Source organism: Agelaius phoeniceus, chromosome 1, assembly GCF_051311805.1.
Source record: "Agelaius phoeniceus isolate bAgePho1 chromosome 1, bAgePho1.hap1, whole genome shotgun sequence".
NCBI classification, from domain to species: Eukaryota; Metazoa; Chordata; class Aves; order Passeriformes; family Icteridae; genus Agelaius; species Agelaius phoeniceus.
The window spans coordinates 111,230,242-111,252,541 of NC_135265.1; the positions used below are offsets into that span (position 1 = coordinate 111,230,242).

The 22,300-nt window shown below is 37.2% G+C and overlaps 1 protein-coding gene across 5 annotated transcripts in view; it reads right to left on the reverse strand.

Annotated features, from left to right (window-relative positions):
- The window catches only part of NOL4 (nucleolar protein 4), a 187,834-nt gene that overhangs the window by 32,498 nt on the left and 133,036 nt on the right, over positions 1–22,300 (reverse strand). For 4 of the 5 annotated variants that reach the window (XM_077185241.1, XM_054630325.2, XM_077185243.1 and 1 more), the window contains 3 exons: positions 16,341–16,520; positions 15,407–15,598; positions 2,707–2,820 (listed from right to left, as the gene is read on the reverse strand). In XM_077185241.1, coding sequence (XP_077041356.1) covers positions 2,707–2,820; positions 15,407–15,598; positions 16,341–16,520 — 486 coding nt within the window. The remainder of the gene's footprint in view (positions 1–2,706; positions 2,821–15,406; positions 15,599–16,340; positions 16,521–22,300) is intronic. The other variant, XM_054630333.2, reaches the window with a different exon arrangement.

The following is a 22,300-nucleotide window of genomic DNA, read 5'->3' on the forward strand; positions in this document are numbered from 1 at the left end:
TATTCTGAAAAAAGTGGTGGTGGGGATACAAACTACAGAATTACAGAACCACAGAGTCAATTAGGTTGGAAGAGCCTTCTGACATCATAAGTCCAGCCTATCACAAGAACATCACCACATCAATTAGACCATGGCACTGAGAGCCACATCTCACTTTGAGGCACATCACCTGTCTGGAACACAAAAGGCAGAATTTCACTGTACTGTATGCAAGAATAAAGCAGCCTTAATGCAATGCTTCCATTCAGCTCTGAGGGGAAGTGCTGAATGAGTGCCCTTGCCAGATCCTCTTGACAATCTACTTTCCAGGACTGTCTAATGCTTGTCTTCAAATTGACAATCTCTTTATATCATTTTTGAAGTGGTAATTTTCATCATCAAAATCTTATTTATCTTATTTCCCCTTTCTCCCTCCCAAGTTTTCACTGGCCCCCTCAAAGCCTGTCTGAAAACAAGGCGCTTTGTTTTTTTTAAGAGCTACAGAGTGACAAAACAACACAATGAACGGAACTTTTCCAATCTTCCTCTGTTTAAGAAAAAAATCTAATGAAAATATAACATTTTAGATATATGTAAGAAAAGTGAAGGAAATTTAATAGTAACTTAAGAAGAAAAAAATAGGAAGACAAGCAAAATAGAACCCTTTTACCTATTAGTCACACTGTCTGATTATGAGGATACAGATCCAGTTCTCATCTCAGCAGATGAACTGAGCACACTATTGTCCATTAAATACCACACTCAGAAATACTCTGGAATGCTGTGCTCTCTGTCTACTTAATTAATTTCCCATCCTCAGAATAAATAATTAAATTTCAATGGAACTGGGGCTAAACCCAAGGTTTTCTACTTCTCTAATGACTTATCTATTCCACCCTGAAGGTTAAATTTCTTACTAAATTTTATGAAGCTACCTAACACACACTGCCATATTTTTTTCCCAGCATGTTCAGCATCTCTACTCAGCATATCTGTCCTGAATTCGCAAGTAGTTTTGCAAGCACCAAAGTTACACCAGCTCAGATAATTTACTGCTTGCTGAATCAAATTGCTGGTGCTATTTGCAATTCCACTGTGTTCCAGAACTCACTGGCAAAAAGGGGGAAGAGGTGGAGGAAGCAGAACCCAACATCCATTGTTCATAGGCAGCTTTGCTGCTTTAACATCACAGTTGCAATTAAGGCAATCAGTTGGGAGATTTTCTTACAGATTTTTAATTTTGTAATGAAAAGTAAAGATATGCCTCTCCCCCCAAAGAGGTTATCAAGTCCTTGTGTGATAGTAATACTACAAATAAAAGAAAAAAAATCCTATTAATATGGGTTTTTTTAGTTCTGACTACCATTTAAATATTGATTTTTGTTTCAACAGGTCTCTGGCTCCCTGAGGAGCATTATCGGATTCTCACTCAAATCACTTAAACTCTGCCTCACCCTGGCTGGACCAAGGGATTGAGCCAGTATTTTGTACAATGAAAGTAACTGATGTTTGTGCAAGTAATTTCTAGTTCCCCTTGGGCTAAGAGCACATTGACTTTGTAGCTTTTCTTTTGATTATTACTGAAAAATCAGAGAGAAAATGAGAGAATATAAAACCTGCACAATATGAATGAGCACTGCTTGTAAACTAAATTAGTATTACAGTGCTTTGACATCTCATGTGATTTGTAAATCTTAAGGCAAATGTAGCACAATAATGAAAATACTAGCAAAAAATATAACAGCAAAAAGAAATAGCAACATTCACTCTCAGATCCTAAACTACCCATTGTATAAATATAGCAGTAGTAATCCTTTATACAGTTAGGGCATGACCTGAAAGAACTCAATGGACTATGCATAAAAGGAAAATGTTCTTTTAAAAAATGTTCTAATCCACAAAATAAAAATTCATCTGCTATGACAGAAGCACATTTTGGAACACATGAGATATCACTAAGATTTTTACTTTGTTACAATCATGAAGAGAAATAAAGCATAATACTCTTTGTAATATGAATGTTAGACATTCACTCTATCTGTGGAGTGAGTAAATAATCAAAGCCTGGAATGAACTACCAGTTAGATTTTTAAAAACTGAAAAAAACCACGCAATTTCCAGAAAATTAAAGGTAATAAAATTGTAACATGCAGAACAAAAGGTGAATAATCACACAAGAAAAAAAATATGAGCTTTAAAAACTCACTAATAAGTTAATTGACAGCATTTTGTTACACAGCATTGCAACTTCTCTGTTTCAGGCAAATAGCTATTTTCAGTCACTAAGAACATTTCACCTTCTATTTAAAATGCATACACTTTTTCAAAGAGAATATGTGCACAAATAAATACATTGATTCATGGACACATGCACCATGTCTGTTATTTATGCACATTATATCCACTCTATGTTCAGTTCTTTTTAATTCTAGCACAGGGATTACACATAATGCTCTGAAAATCTACAGCCACCAAAAAGTAAATATACAGCTTTATCCAGCTGGACATTACAAATATATTAGACACCCTGACACAGCTTATGTAAATATAGACAAAGACATGCTTGTGTATTCATTAAAAAAAAAAACTACAGCTTTTGTATTTTAATTAACCTTGCTAGCAAGAAGCATACAAGGCACTGCACCACCCTTCTGCATGGCACCCTATGTAAATGAGTCCAGTGCATTGATAAATATGGATGTGGCAGACCCCCAAAGAGCACAGTACCTGCTGTCTATCCAAGCGCATCCTTTTTGCAGCATTTCTGCTTTCACTCTCACAGGCGGAAGCCAGGATACTCTCTGCAACTGCTGAAGTAAGGTGTGAGGGAATAGGTCGTGACTATGGAAGAGAAAAAGGAAACACAGGAATTATTCCCAGCGTAATCCACGACATCCTTGTTCAAAGCACACCATACCATCACCTAGGCAGGAAAGTCCGCTCATTGAAATGCAGTTTATACCAACAAAACAGGGAAATGGAACTTGCAAAGATGAAAAATGAAACTAGTTAGATGTTAAAGCTGCAGCTGATCCACAGATCCACGAGAAGCCCTTTCCCCCCACAGCTCTATTGTCCACTGTGTTTAGTCTGGCTCATTAAGCTGTACTTTGAACAGACAGTGGCATATTCTCTGTGTTCCAGCAGCACCCTGGCCGTCTGATTCTTGTTAAGAAAACTGAAAGGCTTTTTATCCTGTGCAGCATGTGACAGAGATGAGTAGTGTTTTTTTATAGTCATAAAAAAAAAAAGAAGAAAAACCCAAAAAACAAAACCAAACAAAACAAAAAACCCCAAGTGATAGGGTTGAAACATCACTCAAAACCTAACAGATTGTCAGAACATTTCAGAGCAGCCTCAATCTGTAGTATATGAATATTTGCATTCCTTGCTGCAACATGACTGATGTGATTAAAACGACTTAAAAAAAAAATCTGTTTTTCTTTGGATAATGCCAGCCTTCCAACACTCCAGATATTTTGTTGTTCAACTAGATACGGTTCATTTTTCTGATTCAAAACCTGTCATTACTAATTTTATAGCATTTACACATTTTAGGTTAAAGGTGCAGTGAATCCCCCCAAAAAAGGGAGTGATAGAATCTTTTTAGCATCATCGTTGATTATGAACTCCAGTATGATCTTGCCTACCATTTCATTAGGGAGAATATTTACACAGCTTTTTTTCCCTGATTACATACAAAACAATCTTCCTGAAAGATGAAGCTCACAATAATCTTCTTCATTAATATACAAAGACATATCAGAATTACCAAGAAAATAAACAAGGTGGGGATAATAGCAGAGATACTGATGCACATATAAGCCCATTACAGAGACTGCAATTTACTGAGCCCAGTTCTGAACTTCCACAAATGTTCAAAGCTTCATTGAACTCAAATTTACATTTACTATGTAAATTTTTACCTACTGAGGCTATGGCCATGTGTGAGGGGGTTGGGTGTGGTTTTTTGCTTGTTGGTTTTTTTTTTGATTGGTTGGTTGGTTGGTTGGTTTTTGGGGTTTTTTTTGTTTGGTTTGGTTTTGTTTTTGAAGAGTTTTACTTTCTTACTCCCAAAAACATGGATATGAACCTGATATGAAATGTCAATTAATTTTGGAAGAAAATTTTGAAGTTATTCCCATTCACTTCCTAGACAACAACCTTAAAACAGGTTAATTGTTATAAATGTTAATTTTTAATAAATGATTTTATGGTTTTCATAACATTCCAGAAACTGAGGATCCAGCCATTATCAGTATTAGATTGTTACCTGCAAAAATTAAAGTCCATTTATTGACTTTGGATATGCTCTGCAGAATGCCAGTTTTTAATGTGACACTCTACTGTCTCTAAAGGATGTGACCACAGTCTGTCTGGGACTGGAAGATGAACTAGCTTTCAGAAATAGGCAGGGATTTATGGGTCTTCCTCACTAGTGCAATAGGCTTATTTATCCCCACTTACATGAGAACAAGCTCTCTGGCATCAGCCAAGCAGCACTGCAAGAAAGGCAGCCAGAGGCTGCAATACTGCAATAAATTACACTTCGATTGGTTTGACAGAACAAAATACTAAACTTGTTTCCAGTTTGAAAATAATTCAATCTAAGAGATGAGGGACACTGATGTAACCCCCAGTGTCATGACAGAGGTTAACATGCAGTACAGGCAGACACCCTACTCAGAGCTCCAGAGAACAAAATAAGTCTTTGCAGAAGGGTTTCACTGAAAAAGCATTATATTTAATAAACTGCCTCCCTGGAAGGGTGATGTTAGTCTGAATTTGTTACTCATCCCACTAGATCCCTCTCTGTATTTGCTGGCCAAGTACCACTGTACATGCCACTGGTTTATGTACGTTCAAGGTGCACTGACTCTGTTGGCTGCATGGAAGCCTCACTGTGGTCCTGTAACAGGGATGTTCACACAATGATATTCTTGAAAAAGGGTGAGCAAACACCTGGATAATTCCTCCAGCTCAGGTCTTTAGCTAAAGCTGTAACTATACCTACACATAAGTGGATTTTTAGAAGGTGATATGTGAGCCAGAAAACCTAATGTTTCGACCAAAAAGTAAATTGAACAACAGTTCTCCCAGTTTATTTATTTAAGGGAGAGAATAAGTTTATTGAAGTGTTTTATAAAACAAAAAATAAATTGTTATTATAAAAATCAAGCGGATATCTTTGAAAAGGAGTGTAGTGGTCATGTGCTCACTATTGAAATATTGAACTCAGCACCTGCAAAAAAGAGGAAATCTCTGGGTACTGGAGTATCTTCCTCTCAAAACATGTGTTAACCCATAATTTCTCTCAATCATCACTGCAGCTGGCTGTTGTTATGTTCATGTCAAGAACTACCCAGAGTGAACCTTAGGGAAAATGTGATGAATACCTGGCCCAGTCACCTGGAGAGTAAAGTACTGTAACAAAGCACAGGAGAAAAATCATCTGCTCAGCGTTGAGGCTCCATCAACAGAGCTCTAGTATGGCATTGAATGAGAAGATGAACACAGTCCTCTGTCACCAGGAGCAGAGCTGTTAAAAAGAAGATTTTTCTGCTTCGTAAAATTCCGTATCTGTAAAGTCTCAAAAAGATCAATTTTGAAAAGCCTCGCCTGAGAGGAAAAATTACTCTGAAATAACCACTTCAAAAAATTGGTTTTAAATAAACTGAATAAGTATCTCCATCTTCTAAGCTCAGAAGCCCCTTTCTGGCTTAACTCAGCTTCCTTTTCCTCTCTACTTCTGATTATTCATGATCTCTCTCATAACTACAGCTGTAAAACCAATTCTGTAAGAAGCTCAAACATCCCTGTTGGGTTCTGAACATCTCTCAATTCCCGAGCTGAGGGTGAGATTCAAAGGCCTTGGAAAACATGGCAAAAGTGATTTCATTCAATTTTGCAGAAGGAAGCCTGCAGATCTCAGCCAAAAAGACATTTTGCAGGTTCCCAAGCTACCCTCTGCAGAGCTGAGAGCTGAGTGCTGGTTCCTACAAGTTTGGAACTACAGCAGGAAATGTGGGAGAACTTTTTCCAAGGGCTCCCAGGCTGCCCCCACAATCCCTGGATCGACAACCTGCCCACTGAACTAGCAGAAAACCAGATTTCATTTTATGTCAAAATAGAAAACCGTTGACAAACTAACATTTCCTAAAGGGGAAAAAAAAAGGCATTACCAAAAAATTCCCAACCAGATTTAGCTGGTTTGGAATGTGCTTAGTGTTGTCTGAGGCATAACCTTCACAGCTCCAGTCTGGTATTTCTCTCACTTCACAGTAATGTAAAGCAGGAAATAACTATTCTGGAACTACCCATGTGTAAAACAAAAGAAAAGAAGAAATCCTGTAAATTAATCTACCAGAAGTAGCAAATCACAAGGCAGGATAACATTTTTGACATTTTGAACCAAGGACAGATAGAAAAGACGTGATAATTTTAATAGTAACTCTCAGGTGAAGAGATGGGTAAAATTTAGAAGGAATCTGGTGAACAGTGTAATGCAGACCTTCTGAGAAGACTGTATGTCCATCACAAAAAAGCAGTATACAGAATTGCTTTGTATTTACTTGGAAGCATGATACTGCTTGTGACTGCACTAAGGCAGGAGTCACATTTTGAACGCACATCCGGTTTTGGTTTTCACATCTCCTCAGCTGACACACAGCTAACATCCAGCCTCTAACACAATGTAGGTGAAGAGCATTCTGATAAAACATTAAGGAAAACCAGCTAGATGGACTGTGTACATGGATTCCTTTCTTTATAACAATTTCTGAAGTGACTGACATTTGGGAAGTGGTTGGAATTCCCTCAGTAACCCATGGGAATGACCAACCACCTCCAGTTCTCCCATATTTGAAAGTATTTTGAGACCACCACAGAGCCTGTAGATGACAATGACAACAAAGCAACATGCACACTTGACCACCTTATTGGATATGCACTTTTGCATGCATTTATGGGAAATAATTTTTTGTTCAAATTGGTTCGAACTTTTTATACACTCCTCCCTTTTTCTCTTTCTGAAGAGTTTATAAATTATTGACAGATATATTCACAGATATACTTTTGCAAGCTGCCTAATGGAAAATCAGATTAGTCAATACTTCTTTCTAGTCTAATAAATGCTGTTTTACCTTAAAGTGTGTTAAACCTAATGAAGACCCTTTCGTGCCTCTGATGCTCCTTAGATCTGGGTATCAACAATCAAAGCATCTTACAACAAGCTTTTCTGGAGTTACAGAGTAGTCCTGCAAGGTTGCTGATTTTTAGTAGTTGAAATCAGAAATCCTTGGCCCAGTTCATCTAGAAACTAGCTCTCTTGGTATAATCTCTGACTCTTTAAGAAAGAAGAGACTAGCATGTTCAATATGCTGTAAAATATGCATTTTCATATAACAACTGTATACAGCATCATGAAGTCTGCTGTTTAAAGTGAGGTACTATTGCAGTATCCTCATGTGAAATACCAAATATTTTTTCTGGAATAGTCACATAATTCCTGTATTTCTACACAGAATCCGAAAAAACATCTATGTTTTAACTTCTTATGTCCATTTTTGGCATAAATTTACTAATTATTGATATACTACATAACTGATTGTATTTCAGTCTAAACCACTAGGAGCAGTATACTCACTAAAAAGAATTTTGCAATTTACTGTGCATGCTGTCCGCCTGTGGTTAGAGATCCATTGTCTCTAAAGTTACTACCTTGGCATGTTTTTGAGATCCAGTATAAATAAAAGCCAAAGCTGTCATACAAATACTTTCACACTCTACATTGGTCTGGCTCAGTTCTGAAAAAACACAGCTATCTGTTTAGTCAGATAATGGGCACACATGTACACCTGCTGAAATGCCAACACCATAAGCTGATGAGTGCATAAATACTACCTTCTAGTTTAGGCAAATTAACACTGAAAATTACATCTTTCAGTATAACACAGTTGGAAACACATAAACATGCAAGCTACTTCATTTTCTTCATAGACAATATAATAATATTACCTCTAATATAAATCATAGAGTCACAGAATCATTTAGGTTGGAAAAGACCAAGATCATTGTAAGATCATTGAGTCCAACCATTAACACAACACTCCCAACTCCCCCCAAGTGCTGCATCCACATTTCTTTTAAACACCTCCAGGGACAGCAACTCCACCACTTCCCTGCACAGTCTATTCCAATGCTTCACCTTCAAATGAAGGAATTTTTCCTAATAGCCAATCTAAATCTGCCCTGGCACAAGTTGAGGCCATTTCCCCTATTCCTATTGCTTGATACTTGGGAGATTAATATGAATGTGAGAATGAGGAAGTATTTTAACTATTACTCAAATTTGGAAAAAAAAAATGGTTTAAAATTTTCCAAAGTGATTTGGCATCCAAAATTGAAGATGAATGCCTAAGATGCCTCACTGACAGTAACTGAATTGTTCCAAAGGTACCACTAAGCACTTCTTTGCATATTGGGCTCCCAAAAATTAGACACTCCCTAGTGCTCTACTGCATGTCAGCTTTTTCCTCAGGTATTGCAAGACCAATTCATTTTCAAAATTAAATACTGCAAATATGCCACAACTCTTTCATAATAAATTATTAAGATCTAACACCATGTCCTAAAATGCCCAACATATTTCTAACAGTGTGCAATATCTAAATAGCACTTTTTCATAGAAAACATGCAAAATAGATTTCAAGACAGGGAAGACACGATATTCAAATAAGAGTTTTTAATCAGAATAATGCAGTGAAATGTATAACAGAACTGTCCTGCACAGCACAGTAGCAAAGGATTCAGAAACCCTTCTAGAGAGTATTTTTGAATTTAAAGATTGAATGAAGTACAGTACTGCACTATATTAGATGTACTTTTATAGTGGTCACAAACTGGAAGAGGGTAGATTTAGATTAGATATTGGGAAGAAATTCCTTGCTGTGAGAGGGGTGAGACACTGGATTTTGTTGCCTAGAAAAGCTGAGGATGTTCCATTCCTGGAAGCGTTCAAGGCCAGGTTGGGTGGAGTTTTGAGGAACCTCCTCTAGTGAAAGGTGTCCCTACCCATGGAAGAGGGGTTGGAACTAGATGAATAGTAAAGCCACTTCCAACCCAAACCATTTTGTAATTCTATGATTTGTTCATACAGAATAGTGGAATATGAACAACTGGACTGGCATTTTAATGCCTGTAGCCCTGCATTTCAGTTGGGTTTGATATATTTTGCTTGGTCTCGCAGTCTTGTGATAAACACCCAATTGTAACACCTACTAGAGGATTCAATGAAATAGCTACAAATATTTTCTTAAATGACAGAAGAGGCTTTTTGAAACATCTAGTGATGTTCAAATCACTTTTTTAAGTTTTCAGTTTTGAAATATATTGAATTGAAACATTGCACCCTGATTATGATGGCACCTAAATAAATCCAAGTATATCTTAACAAATCCATATTTCTGTCTAAAAGTTTAGCAAATGACTCTTTCTAATCAACCACCATGCTGCTGTTGCTGCTGCTTTGCCTACATATGGGACCAAGTCTAGCTCTGCCTATTTGAGCAATTTCAACAGGGCTAGTGGAAATTTTAAACTACTTATGTGAACAAGAGCAAGAATATCTATCTGACTTTATTTACATAAATATAAAGTATTTTGTCAAAAGTAGTCGTCCAGGCTTCTTTTTAGTTTCATTATTGACTTATGAGACACCTGGGGATGAACCTCTCCAGACTGGTTTATCTAAGTGCTTCACTGACTGCTGAGGGAGCCAAAGTCACCTAATTTCTGTAACAAATTATATATATATAACAAATATATATATATATATATATATAAAACAAATTATATATTTTATATATATATAGGCACAATTATCTCTCTCTCAGAGTTATCTGGTATTTCATATGACAGAGAACTCCAGGAATCATCCTGCTGACCAAACTCCTTCAGAGTCAGGTGAGGATTGTATTGAACACTGATAGCACTTAACTAGCAAAACTCCAGAGGACTTAGGAAAACTGAGTATGATTTAACATTATTTACTCTTTCCCCTAAAATAATACACTGAATTGGCTTCCTATCCTTAAACCATTGGCACAGGCCAGTTAATCAAGTAACACTGCAGCAAGAGCTCTCAATCTAAGTCAGAATCATAGTATCAGAAAACACTAAAATATTTACTTTTTTTTTTTTCTGATTTCAGGTAAACAGAGTAAACATTCTTTTAACCTATTCTTTGTTTTTCAATAAAAAACAAAGAATAGGTTCTTTGATTTTGTTCTACATCAGAGCTTACTGCTATTTCAGAGGGGATTACTTTTATTCTAAATTCAACAAAAAATTTAAATAAATGTCAAAATTTAGTTCCTATATCTTCCTCTTTCACAGGATGTAGAAGACTAAGTCCTATCAGGTTAGTAGGTATTTTTCACTTTTAGTTTTAATCCTATTTTTCCAAATACCATGCCTTTTTTTAAGCTAACTTCTTCACATTTTGCAAGGCTAATGGAAAAAATGTTACTTCTTCAACTGCTCACTTTTCCAAAATTGCCTATACTTTGAAAAGTCATTAAAAAGCAAAAGTTATCTGGGGAAGATTTAGGAGGAAATTCTTAAAAATCACACAAATATTCACTTAACTGTTCTGTGGTGGAAAAAAAAGAACAGCATATCTAAGAGCCTTAGAAAAACTGATCCTAGAATATTTTTTCAAGACTATATGAGATCTAATGGTAAAAGTCAAATTTTATTAGAGAGTAGCTTTGGCCTATTTCAATCAAGTTGCCCATCAGACTTAAATAAGTTAGCCACTACCAAAAAAGGGAGAGATGCTCAGAAAGGGAAGTGCCCAACTGACAGAGTTTGGGTATAATACAAAGCAACAACTCTATTAGTATTTGTAACTTCATGTAACTGTTATTGTGATAATTTTCTTAATGCTTCCCAGCTTGTTAATCAATTAGACACGCAGCCCTACATCCACAGATCCTCATTTTCCTGAAAATGCTTATGACCTTTCCAGACATAAAAGCCTGGAAGACTGAAAACCCATGTGACTGCAAGGGCAGCTGGACTTTTCAGCACTAAATTCAGTAAATATTGAAAGATTCCTCTTTCTAAAACTAAAAAGCAGAACCTAGACACCTAACCCAAGTAATCTTAATGAGGCATATTTCAGAAAACCTCCCCCTTCTGGAAACCAGTCCCCACCGAACTTGCTCAGTCTCAGTACAGACACATGACAAGCCACTAGACACATTCAAAACACCTTGATTAACATGAGCACAGTTGCAAATTGTTAAAACACCTCCCTCAGCCAACTGGCACAATGAAGTGACAGCAGCAGTGAAAGATACAGAGCTTTGTTATTTGTTCTGGAGGCTGGCAATAGGACAGAAGGAGCTGGGATGAGCAACACTGGGACCTGGATCAGGAAGTGTCTTTGGGCACAGTGTGACTCTTCTCCCACACATCCAAACTTGTCTTTGGACAATGAGATGCATTTATGACCTTTCTCTCCAACACAGAACACATTGCTCTTTGATACTATTGTTTTGTATTACAGTAGTATTTAGAAGGAGGGTTTCCTTTTTCTTAAAAATTAAGTATAGATCTTTTAGTGAACGAGAAAATCTTCTTCTTGCATTGGGATGCTCACAGAAAAAATGGCATATCTGTGAAAAAGATACTGTAAGATGCAATTTCAAATTGATTGTAGTGAGATTGATCATAGGAGATTGTGAAGATGGGAGGAAGCAGAGAGTAGTAAGAAAACGTAACTATTAAGACAATTGAACCTCATTTGATTATTTCTAGTATCTAAAGTTTTTCTGGACTATATCTAAATGAATGCATAGCACATATCTCCAGTATCTGTCTACTAACCCTTTTTAATTGGCAATTCTTTTTCACAGAGGCTGGGACAAGTCTAAACAAAGGATTTGAAAAACAGTGAAACAGGCCATCTGAATATTGCAGGGAGAAAATTTCTCTTGCATACCCTACAGAGGTCACAAAACACCTAACGCATATACAGGAATTCTTGTTGACATCAGTCCTTGAAAGCGAGGAAGTAATTTTTTTCTTTTGTTTTTGGGCTAATGAAGAGAAAGAGAAATAATTTTTTTAAGAATATCAAAAACTTTTAAGTTCTCAAAGCAATACAGCACAATGCAGGCAGAAGCACAACCTAGAAATCCCACACAAAAGCCAGTGATTTTGGTATTTGACAGACTTCCCTCCCAAGGAAAGCTTCTGAGCAAGATTGTGGAATTTAGTAAGAGAACATTCTCAAGAGTCCATTAGCAAGAGACAGCGGGAGGAGAAAAAAATCTTACGATTCATGAGAAAAACTGAGTGCCTTATTGAGGTATGTGCTTGTGTCAGAATGAAAACTGCACAGCTTCATCTGCACAGTCAAATGGGCAGAGCTTTTCCAGTGCAGAAAGAGAGCTTCTCAAAGGCATATTTGTAACAAGAAGCTATGCAAGCTGCCTGAGAGTCCACAGACAGCTATCTGTCACGAGGAGAAGCAGAATAACTATAACTAATCTCTTGAACATAATAATACTAAGAATCATGTTAATTAACAACATGAACACTCATGAGACTGAGCCTTTTTTATTGCCTCAAAGCTAGAACTGGCCTGTTATGCAGCAAGAACTGTCATTGGGATTACAGGCAGCAAATTACTGACAGAATCAGGCTCCAGGCTTGCTTTTTCATCTTTTTCATGCAGTTTTACACTAATTTAACACAGTGTTTACATTTTCTCTTCACTTTCCAGTATGATGCTGTAGATAACTGCACAGTTCCACACCCAGTCTGAACTGTCATATGCCATAAAAGAGAATATTCTCTTTTTCTCATGCAACTAAATGGTCAAAATGTAGCATTTTTGAACCTGAACAAAATAAAAAACTTGTATTTAACATGTGTATAAGAAAAGACATCTCCCATGGAGGTTATTATCTGACATCCTATTTAATATAACAATGGTACTGGTACTGATATTGAGTAGATCATTATTCTGGTTTGCTGTATTTGAGGGTAGCCCCTTATTCAAAACAACACCATCATGTCCCTTCATGATTGTTTTGAACAAATGTTATTATCCAGAAAAGGTGTTTCTTCTCCATTACCAAAATGGTAAGGATGTTTAAAACAATCAAGTAGTCAAGATTAAAACAATCAATGCCTCTGTCCATGGTAGCATTTTTAAAAATGCCTATAATCAAGAGATGATGATACAGTAACTTAGAAATCAGAAAATAATTTAAAAACTCAAAGGGATACACACTGAATTTCAGAATTATTCAAGACATACACATAAAATGCTGCTTATTCTCTTAGGAAGCTGATGGGAGCTCCTCTAGAGACTTTGGATAGTCTTTGGCTTGTATTCCTACCTGCAAACAGGGACACAGGACAAATATCCCTTCAGGCCCAAGAGGGCTGCAGTCTTTGGCATGAGTTCCAGAGCCTTGTCACTTCCATTCATGGGTAAAAAGTCAATGTTTTAGAGGGTGATTTGTTTGTTTAAAAGGACATAAAGCCCATCATAAACTCTTATTATAAAACCAGGAACTCTTTCTGAGCTATAAAGATTGCCTGTTTGGATCATATTCCTAATAATCTCTGCTCCTTTTCCCCTTCCAGGAAAAATTTGATCCTGCAGCCTTTATTCATATGAAAGTAACATTTGCAAATGTGCACTGAAGTCAAGCCAACCCAGGTCTCATGGATTAAACTGTAGCCCATTCTTCATATTGCAAAACAGTTGCACAAGTGTTTCAGATGACAAAAATGAGCCAGTTTACATAACTGCTCATCAGCACGAAAAATGATAGTAATAAGGCCATAAATTGGAACAGTGAGGAGACTTGCTAGCATTGGCTAATTTCGGAAGTATTTTCAATTGACAGTACAGCTAAATAAAATATTTGGCTTCATGAAAGCTGAAATTTATGTTGATGAATTATTGTCAGTGAGTAGATGCAATTTCATACTACTTAGTATATTGTAGTAAATATTTATTTTCTATCTGTCCTTTTTTGTTTGTTTGTTTTGGTTTGGTTTGGGTTTTTTTGTTAGGGCTAAACAATCTGCCATGTACACCACCAGTCAATCTTTGGCACGTCTGGCTGTACAGATGTCCTTTATTCTACCTGCCTTTCTTCATCTGAGCTTCCATTGTTCAGAAACAATGTTATCCCAATGTTTCAAATAATAAAACCATTTGAATCCAAAACACACACAAAAATTTAGTTTCTGTCTTTGCTTTTGATGTTATCAAATAGTGGTGTTACCCTACAAATAAGCTTGATATTTTGTTCTTAAAACTGTCAGCTACCATCTTAAACAACATATGGTACTCATAAATATTCTGCAAAAAACTGCAGGAAAGAGAAAGACAGAGAGAAAGAGAAAAACAGTAAAATGCAATCATCTCCAATGATTTTAATGTAATCAATGGGTTTGCAGATGATTCATTAAAAAAAAATGGTATGTTTAATCACTAAATGATATCTATTTTTAATAATGAAGTGTTTTTGTTGTCATCTTAAGGCCAGAGAGCTAGCTAAGACATTAAACACAAGGTGTGTAGCTATCTAGTTTCTTCTGACTTTCCTCCATTTTGGAAATACAAACGTTTTCTAGAGATAATGAAGCTGCCTGTTAATGAGAAGACTTTATTTACCCATTTTTGTGCTACTGAGTAATAGTAAAATAACAATGTCTGAAAACACTGTCAGTTGTATACCATTATAATCTTCATGAGATTTGGTTCAATAATAACTACTAAACTGTTGGGATGCTCAAATTGTAAGTTTGGCCAAACATGTTTGGTTTACAACCGTTAAACATGTTTTGCACACCTGTATATCAACTGAACTATTTCAAAGAAGTAACTTTCACTGATAAGCAACTGGCTAAGGTGTACAAGAAAACACCCAAAACCATTGCCACTATGATGTTACTATTCTGGCCATTTTCTTGAGGGTCAATTTTACAGAGCTCACTGGAATCCAGATAGCAGAGGCATTTTAGAGAAAAATCCATCTTACAGCAAGACTTTTCCAGGCAAAAATCTGTAACTGTAACTTATAGTAATAAATAAGTTACTGCATAGTACATAGTTCAGTTTCCCTCCTTATGCCTTGCTTTTTTCTTCTTTTCCTATAGATCCATATTAGTTCATTTTGTGAACTCTACTGTCCTATAGCACTTTTAAATCGAGGGGAATAAATTCAGGAAGAATGAAGGAGGGGAAAAAGAAATCTCTGACCTGGTATTACCAAAAAAAAAAAAAAAAAACCAAACAAAAAATAAAGACGCTAAGATGAAAACAAAATAGTGCCATGGATTTACATATGGGGTTTTGATGGAAACTAGGGCTGGGTTTTAAGTCAAAACTCACCATCTCAAAACCACTTCTTTTCATCCGCCTGCAGGACTTGAGGTAAGTACGTATGCGTTTTCTGGCACGCTCTTGATACTCAGGGAATTGTCGCCTGCATGAGTCAATGATAGCCTGGATCTTTTCTTTGGGCTGCTTAGAGATTGGGACCATTCGGTCCAAGTTTTCATCTACAAACAGCCTGACAAACATCTGTTGGCAAGAGGGAGACAGAGGAGATGGGTTTGGAGGGCAGCTCTCTTCTCTTCCTAGCTTCCTGGCTTGATTACTGATAGGAAGACAGTTTTTGTTTTCTATCCACTGAAGAGCTTTGTAATGGGAAGCCAGAAATATAAAGCAAACAGTTCTTTAAAGGGTTATTTGGGGTGGGGGTGGGTTGGGTTTAAAAAAATAGACAAGAAAAGAAAAGTCTATAGGATACAGAACTTGTGAGATAAACCAGAACAGACTGTGAAAATAGGCACTACTTAAGTTTCATTATTAACAATAAGCTGTGATTGCTAATCATTTTATTGAACTGACTCACATTTTTTTCTTTGTTTGAACAATTGCTTGTGTTTTCATGCATAATTATATACATTGAGAAAGAAATAGAGAACAGCTGACCACTAGAATGGTCTCCTGACAAAACTAGCTACAGCCTCTTTCCATTCAGTGGGTGAACATGCACATCCACACAGCAACACACATGGTCACACATGCACATAGAGAACAAAGCTTTGTTTTCCTCACTGGTAAAGATAGCACTCTGCCTCAAAATTCTAAACGAAACACAGCAAATCTGTCGTCTGTTGGCAAGAGTTTAATGTGCATTAAAATAATAATTGAAATAAATCCCGCAAATTAATGTGCCTTTAATATTGTCAGACTTACCCAAAAACAACAATGCAAAAGGAACAGGAGAAGTAAACAAGGTGAGTGCAAGAGGGCTTACGTTAAAAGCTTTCAGTCGCTCAGCTTCTACCCCATCTGATTCATTAACCTTCTCAGGATCTTCTTGCTCGTCATGGTCATCCTCATCCTCATCTCCTCGATTCAGAGACAGATCTTCAGCACCTCTGCCTACACTCTCATTCTTGCCAGAGTCATAGCTTGAATAGCTATGTGCAGGGGACTGAAAATAGAGAAAAAGAATATGCTTGTAAAAATTCTCAGCAAAAATAAGGTCTTACTTATCAAAAAATGCTCAGTAAATATTTCAAGAATTCCATTAATTCTTTTTATTCTTTGTTCAACATAAAGTGCTCCTAATCTTTCCAAGAGCAAACAATGCACAATTATATTAATTTCAGTTCTTTAAAAAATGTGACCAACTGCAAATTCAGTAAATCTATTATCAAATTAATTACCCATAATGACTACAGTTAATATGAAATCTTTGCCATACAGACTTGTGTAAGTACTACCTACAGAAGTTTCCTATAAATACTTTTTTTTTGTATTAATCAAGATGTAAATAAGGGATAGCTGATTTGAACAAAACTCCAAAGAATTAAAATTTAAACATTTCAAGGCAAAGAGGATTTAAGTAGGAAACACTGTTATTCATCCAATGAATATTAAATATTATCAAGAGATGCAAAAATTTATTCAAAATAAGGACATGATTATGTTCTAGTTTCACTTGCAAAACCGCAACATGAATTAGAGATGTGTAGGTTTACATTTTGACTGCTCTCTGAGAATCACGTAGTAAAACCATTTCCTCTTTGAAAATCAGCATTCATAACTTTCCCCTGAGAAGAAATTCATTTTGTTGGATAAAACAGATGACCATCTCAATAGAGTGTATCCACTTGTAGGACCAAAAAACTTCCTATTACCAAAAGTTAATACAGTGCATTTTCCCTTGCAATATTAAGTCCTCAGCTGACTGTTCCCACTGCATACACTTCAAACTGCAGACCATAAAAAGGCATCAGTAACAGAAAGCCTTCCACAACTTAACATTTCTACAACATAAAAAAGATCAAAGCTTTTCCCCAGCCACACAAACATATCAGAAAGTATCTCCACCAGTCATCAGATTCACATTTAGGTCAATCAGAGCAAAATTTTATTTCTATATTTTAATGCTGTAATATTTCAATATTTTTCTCTCTTGCTTCAAAGCATTCTGTAGTCTGAATCAGGTACCACATGACAAATTTCACACACACACACTTTTTTTAGATGCCTCCTCCCTTAATGTCAGCAAAAGTCAGGAGCATATTCCTTCAAATAAAAATATATTTCAAATGGCATGCTTTGAACCACATTCTGAGCTTCCTAAAATTATCTTTATTTCAGGGTATTTCGCCAGCCAGAGAATTAATCTGGACAGTGAGGTAGAAGGGAAAGAAAAACAAAACCATTCATCCGTAAGGTATATTTTTTTGTCTTATAGTCTTACTTCAGCTTCTTCTTTTCCCTTTTCCTGCTTTCATTTCCATCTTTGCTCCTCTGTACACCATCAGAGTGTACAGAGTGTTTTAGAGTGTACAGAGTGTTTTAGAGTCACTTGCCTTGCCTTAACAGCACTCATGTTTCAAGCCTTCCTTTTTTCTTTATCCTCCCAGACTATATTCTCACAGTACCCATGACCTGGAGTTCCAGTTTTTAATCCCTAATGCTCCTAATATCAGAACTCGCAGTCTTTCCCATCGCCTTCCCTGAGTCTCTTCACTCTTCATTCCCTAGACCTTTACAGGAGATGTAGGAAGAGTGAGAAAACATGAGAACAAACCAGAAGAGCTGGCCTGGGGATAAAAACAGCTTCAACAAGTAGCAAGTTCAGCATCACCCCTTCTGGGGCAAGGAATTAGCCAGGGTTCAAGATGGCAAATGCAAGATGGCATGGGAAGATAAGGCTTGCAAGAGCAGCAAAAAACAAAACTCCAGTTCTTGATACACTGATAGCTTGTCTTGTGAAGATGGTGAGTATCTACATTGCTACCCAGTCAGATAAGTTCAGGGTCCATCCTAAAGGAGGTGATGGTTGTGTTTTATCAGAGTGTCTAGCATGTGCAAGCAAAAATGTTTAACTGGGCCAATGGCTACCAGAAGGCCAACAGCTGCAGCCTGGTAGCCTGTAACAAAGGAAACAGTGATTTCCCTTAAACCTAAAGAAATTATCAAAAGATATTTTTTTAAAAAAGAAAGTTACAATGAATTAATTGCTACTTTTGTACAGTGTTATGCAGTAGCAGATCTGACCTATGCTGCAAGACTTGTTCTTCTGTAGTTCTTTGTTTCACCCATCACTACAGCTGCATAGCATGCAGAAGTCTTTGAGATAATCAAAAAGCCATTTCATGTGTTAGGCACCACAAAAAGCATAGAAGCTGCTGCCCTAAAGAAACCTACTAACTGAAATCCTTGTTGTGCAGACACTTGATCTCACATGTGTCATTTCATCAGACTAAATCCAATTAGAGTACTCATGTGCACAAAGTTAAACAGATGCAAAAGTGATTTCAGTATGTACATATGTTTCGGCTGGATGCCAAGATCATAAATTATGCACCAGCATTGAGATTTCCTTTTGTGAAGGAAACAAATTCAGGTCAAAATGGCTTAAGTATATCTTTTAAAAATGCAACAGTCGGGATGGTTTTTTTTTTGTTTTCAGCTCTGTTTTGTTTTGTTTGGTTATTAAAGAAAGTATTGCATAGAGAGCCCTGCCCAACATCTTCTCTAAAGTTTTTATTTAAACAACAACTTTAGCATCTTAAATGAACTATGGGGAAAAACAGTCTGAGAAAGTTGCATGGCAGGAATCCATATTTATTCACTGTGAATTTGAAGACTGTGTACAGTACCAGGAAAAAGAGGTGTTTTTCCCCTAGCTGTTTCATTAGCAAACTGAGGAAGAAAAAAAGCTCACTTGGAGTTTGCAAAAGCTCAGTTAAGAACAAAATTTTTACCTTTCTGTACTTCTACATAGATGAATACTGATTCAGAGAAGCAAGAGATATCTCTCACTTGTGTTGACTCTGCAGTTGTGCAATATTGGAAGTAAATACCAATCTAGGAGGATGGCACATGCCTGGGCTCATCTGGCCTTGCTGCTTGACCAAGGTGGTGGTTTCACCTCAGAGACACCTTTTCCTAGCTGGATGCTGCAGCTGGGTGCTTGGGACAAGTCCAGGCATGCAGGAGCTCAGGTTTACCTCTGGTGGAGAGGCTTCAAGGCAAGATGAAGGAAAAGGAGTCGGGTTCTGCTGGAGGGTTCCGATCCAGAGTTTCATTCCTGGCACACAGGCCCCGGAATGCAGCAACAGCTCCAACAGAACAACTGAACTCCGTGGTTGCTGGGTCTTTTTAACCCCAGGGAGAGGGGGAGGGAAGGGGTAGGGATCCCCTCAACCAGGTAAGGGGGGGGAAGTCTCAGGGGACAAGTGACAACTGGATGGCCCAGTGTCCCCAGGGCTGAGAGGCATCTTTTGAACTTTGCCAATCACACGATGCCCTTTCTGGAATGCCAAGACTGATGGACAGTGGTCAGCAGAGGGCAAGGAGAGGGGAAGGGAGGGGTTGTTGGCACACCTGGGGAAAGATCCGGGATGGACAGGCTATAATGTCACACCGCAACAGTGCAAAAGCCAATAAGGATTTCCTTTTGCTACTCTATTAAGTATCTGCAGTGCTAAACAAGGGGTGGGAGAGCAGAGGACAACTCACAGTTCATACACAATACCCAATTTTAGGTCCTGCACTGTCCTTTCAAAAAGCTGCTCCCACCTTAGACAGACAGGAACATGCTCATTCAGATTCCTCCACAGACCCTGACAAACACATTTTCCAGTAAACTAGACTGAAGTCCTGCAGTAAACTAGACTGAAGAAGGGAACTTAGTTAAAATGTTTTGGTTTTGCTTGTTTGTTTGTGGATTTGGTTTTTTCTAATATTTGCCAGCCTGCTTAAGACAAGAATCAGTTCTTGGTTTCAGCTCACCACCTGAAAGCAAAACCCTTTGTACTGACACGAAAGTATGAACGTGGAGGGGAGCATACACATCTCTGTTAATATCAATAAAAGATTACATCTTGGTGGAGTAGAAGCATAAGTAAATGTAAGATGTTTCACAGGTGAACGTTTTGTGCTTAAAAACTGAGGGTTGGAAAAAAAAGTGACAGCAATGAGAAATTAGTCAGTGAGAACAAATGAAGCCAAGGCCAAAGACAAGATTATTGCCTTCCCCAAACATTTAGATGATTACCCAGCAGTCCTAAAAATACTGAGATGCTGCTGTTTATATTGTGACCACTTTGTCCTTACCCTTTTTTTGAAGGTTCAGAGTTCATTATTTTCATTTCTTCTTTGCAATAAGTACTAGGTAGTACTGCTTTATCAAAATGAAAGTAAAGGTTCATGCCTAATGACCTGTTTTTAGGAGGTTATAACATGAAATACCAATCTCTTTCTAAGACATTATAAGTCAGCAACAACATTCACCTGAAGTCACATCATAGAAGAGGAGATCTGGGATGACATCACAGTATCATCTATTTTATCTTGCTGCACCAGAACAAGGTCAGATGGTCAATCCTGACCACTGTTTTCCCAGTTTTTATCTTAAGACTTCCAGTGCCAGAGATGTCATACATCCCCCAGACAAACTGCACCAGTGTTTCCCTGTCTTCAGAACTATTAAAACATTTTTAAGACCAACCTCTGACTTTCATAAATGTATTAAGCCTATTTCTTTTTCATGTGTCTACCACAGATTGCAATGGAGGAAAGGTGTGGTTTTGGGAGAAGAGACCATTCTCTTCCCTCTTCATGAGACTCTTTCCAACAACTGAGGACTGTTATCACGTCCCCTCCCCTCGGTCTTCTCTTCCCAATAAATTCATTTATGCTATGAAACCCATGTTTTCCATGGATATTTTCCATCTGATTTGAAACCTTCTCAAAGAGCAACTCCCAAAACTCTAAAATGTATTCCATTTGATGTCTTTCTATGAAAAATATATTTCATTATTTTTTGATCAATTTCTAGCACGCTTGCAGCAGAAAAACCTTATCCCTTTATTTGTAGAATACCCCAAAGATGCAAAAGACAGCAGTGCAGAAACCCCACAGTTGCCAACCAAAGTTGTGCTGTTATTTTATGAGGACTAAAGCAGAAGTAATCTGTAACATTTAAAAATATAAAGTCTACCACAGTGCTTCAGTGCCTGCTGGGGTTCAACACTGGTGGGTGTATGGTCATTGGACAGGGTTTGGAGGATGACACCACATGAACTCACTGCAGGAAGCTTCTCCCAGCAGAGACTCTTGGCTACCCTGGTGAGTGTACAAAGATGGCACTTGATTACATAACCAAAACTAATTCAGTGATAGAAAGCTAATTACTGAGGGTGACTATTTGTAATGACAAAAAACTGGAAAAATCATGTCTTTCTGACTTTAAAATGCCAACATGGAACAAAAGACACCACCTTTTCAGGGAAAAATGCCTCTGATGGAAGCGTGGCAATTCTTTTTTTTTTAAACAAAGCTTCATTTTTCACATTTGCATTACATTTTGCATTTACATTTAGTTGGAGACTTTTACATCTATATTTGAGTAGTGTGTAACTCTTTCAGTTAGTTACATCAGACACTCATGAACCACAGAACTCCTGTGAGCAAGAGAGACTTGAGCATTTGAAGAGCTGGCAAGACAGCAGCAGAGGTCTCCATGCTGCATGGAAAGGAAAGGGGTTAGGAGGCAGGCAGAGATGAAAACACGTTACTGGCTCTGCATGATTCTCTTCTAGAAATCTGCCTCAACATTGGTAAAACTTACTAAATCTTTTTAATGAATACATAAAACCCTATTCTAAAGCTAACACAATTCTGCTTGTTCCCAGTTCTACATCCAGCCCTTTCTTCTTTTTCCTACATTTCAGTATTTCCCTTTCTGCC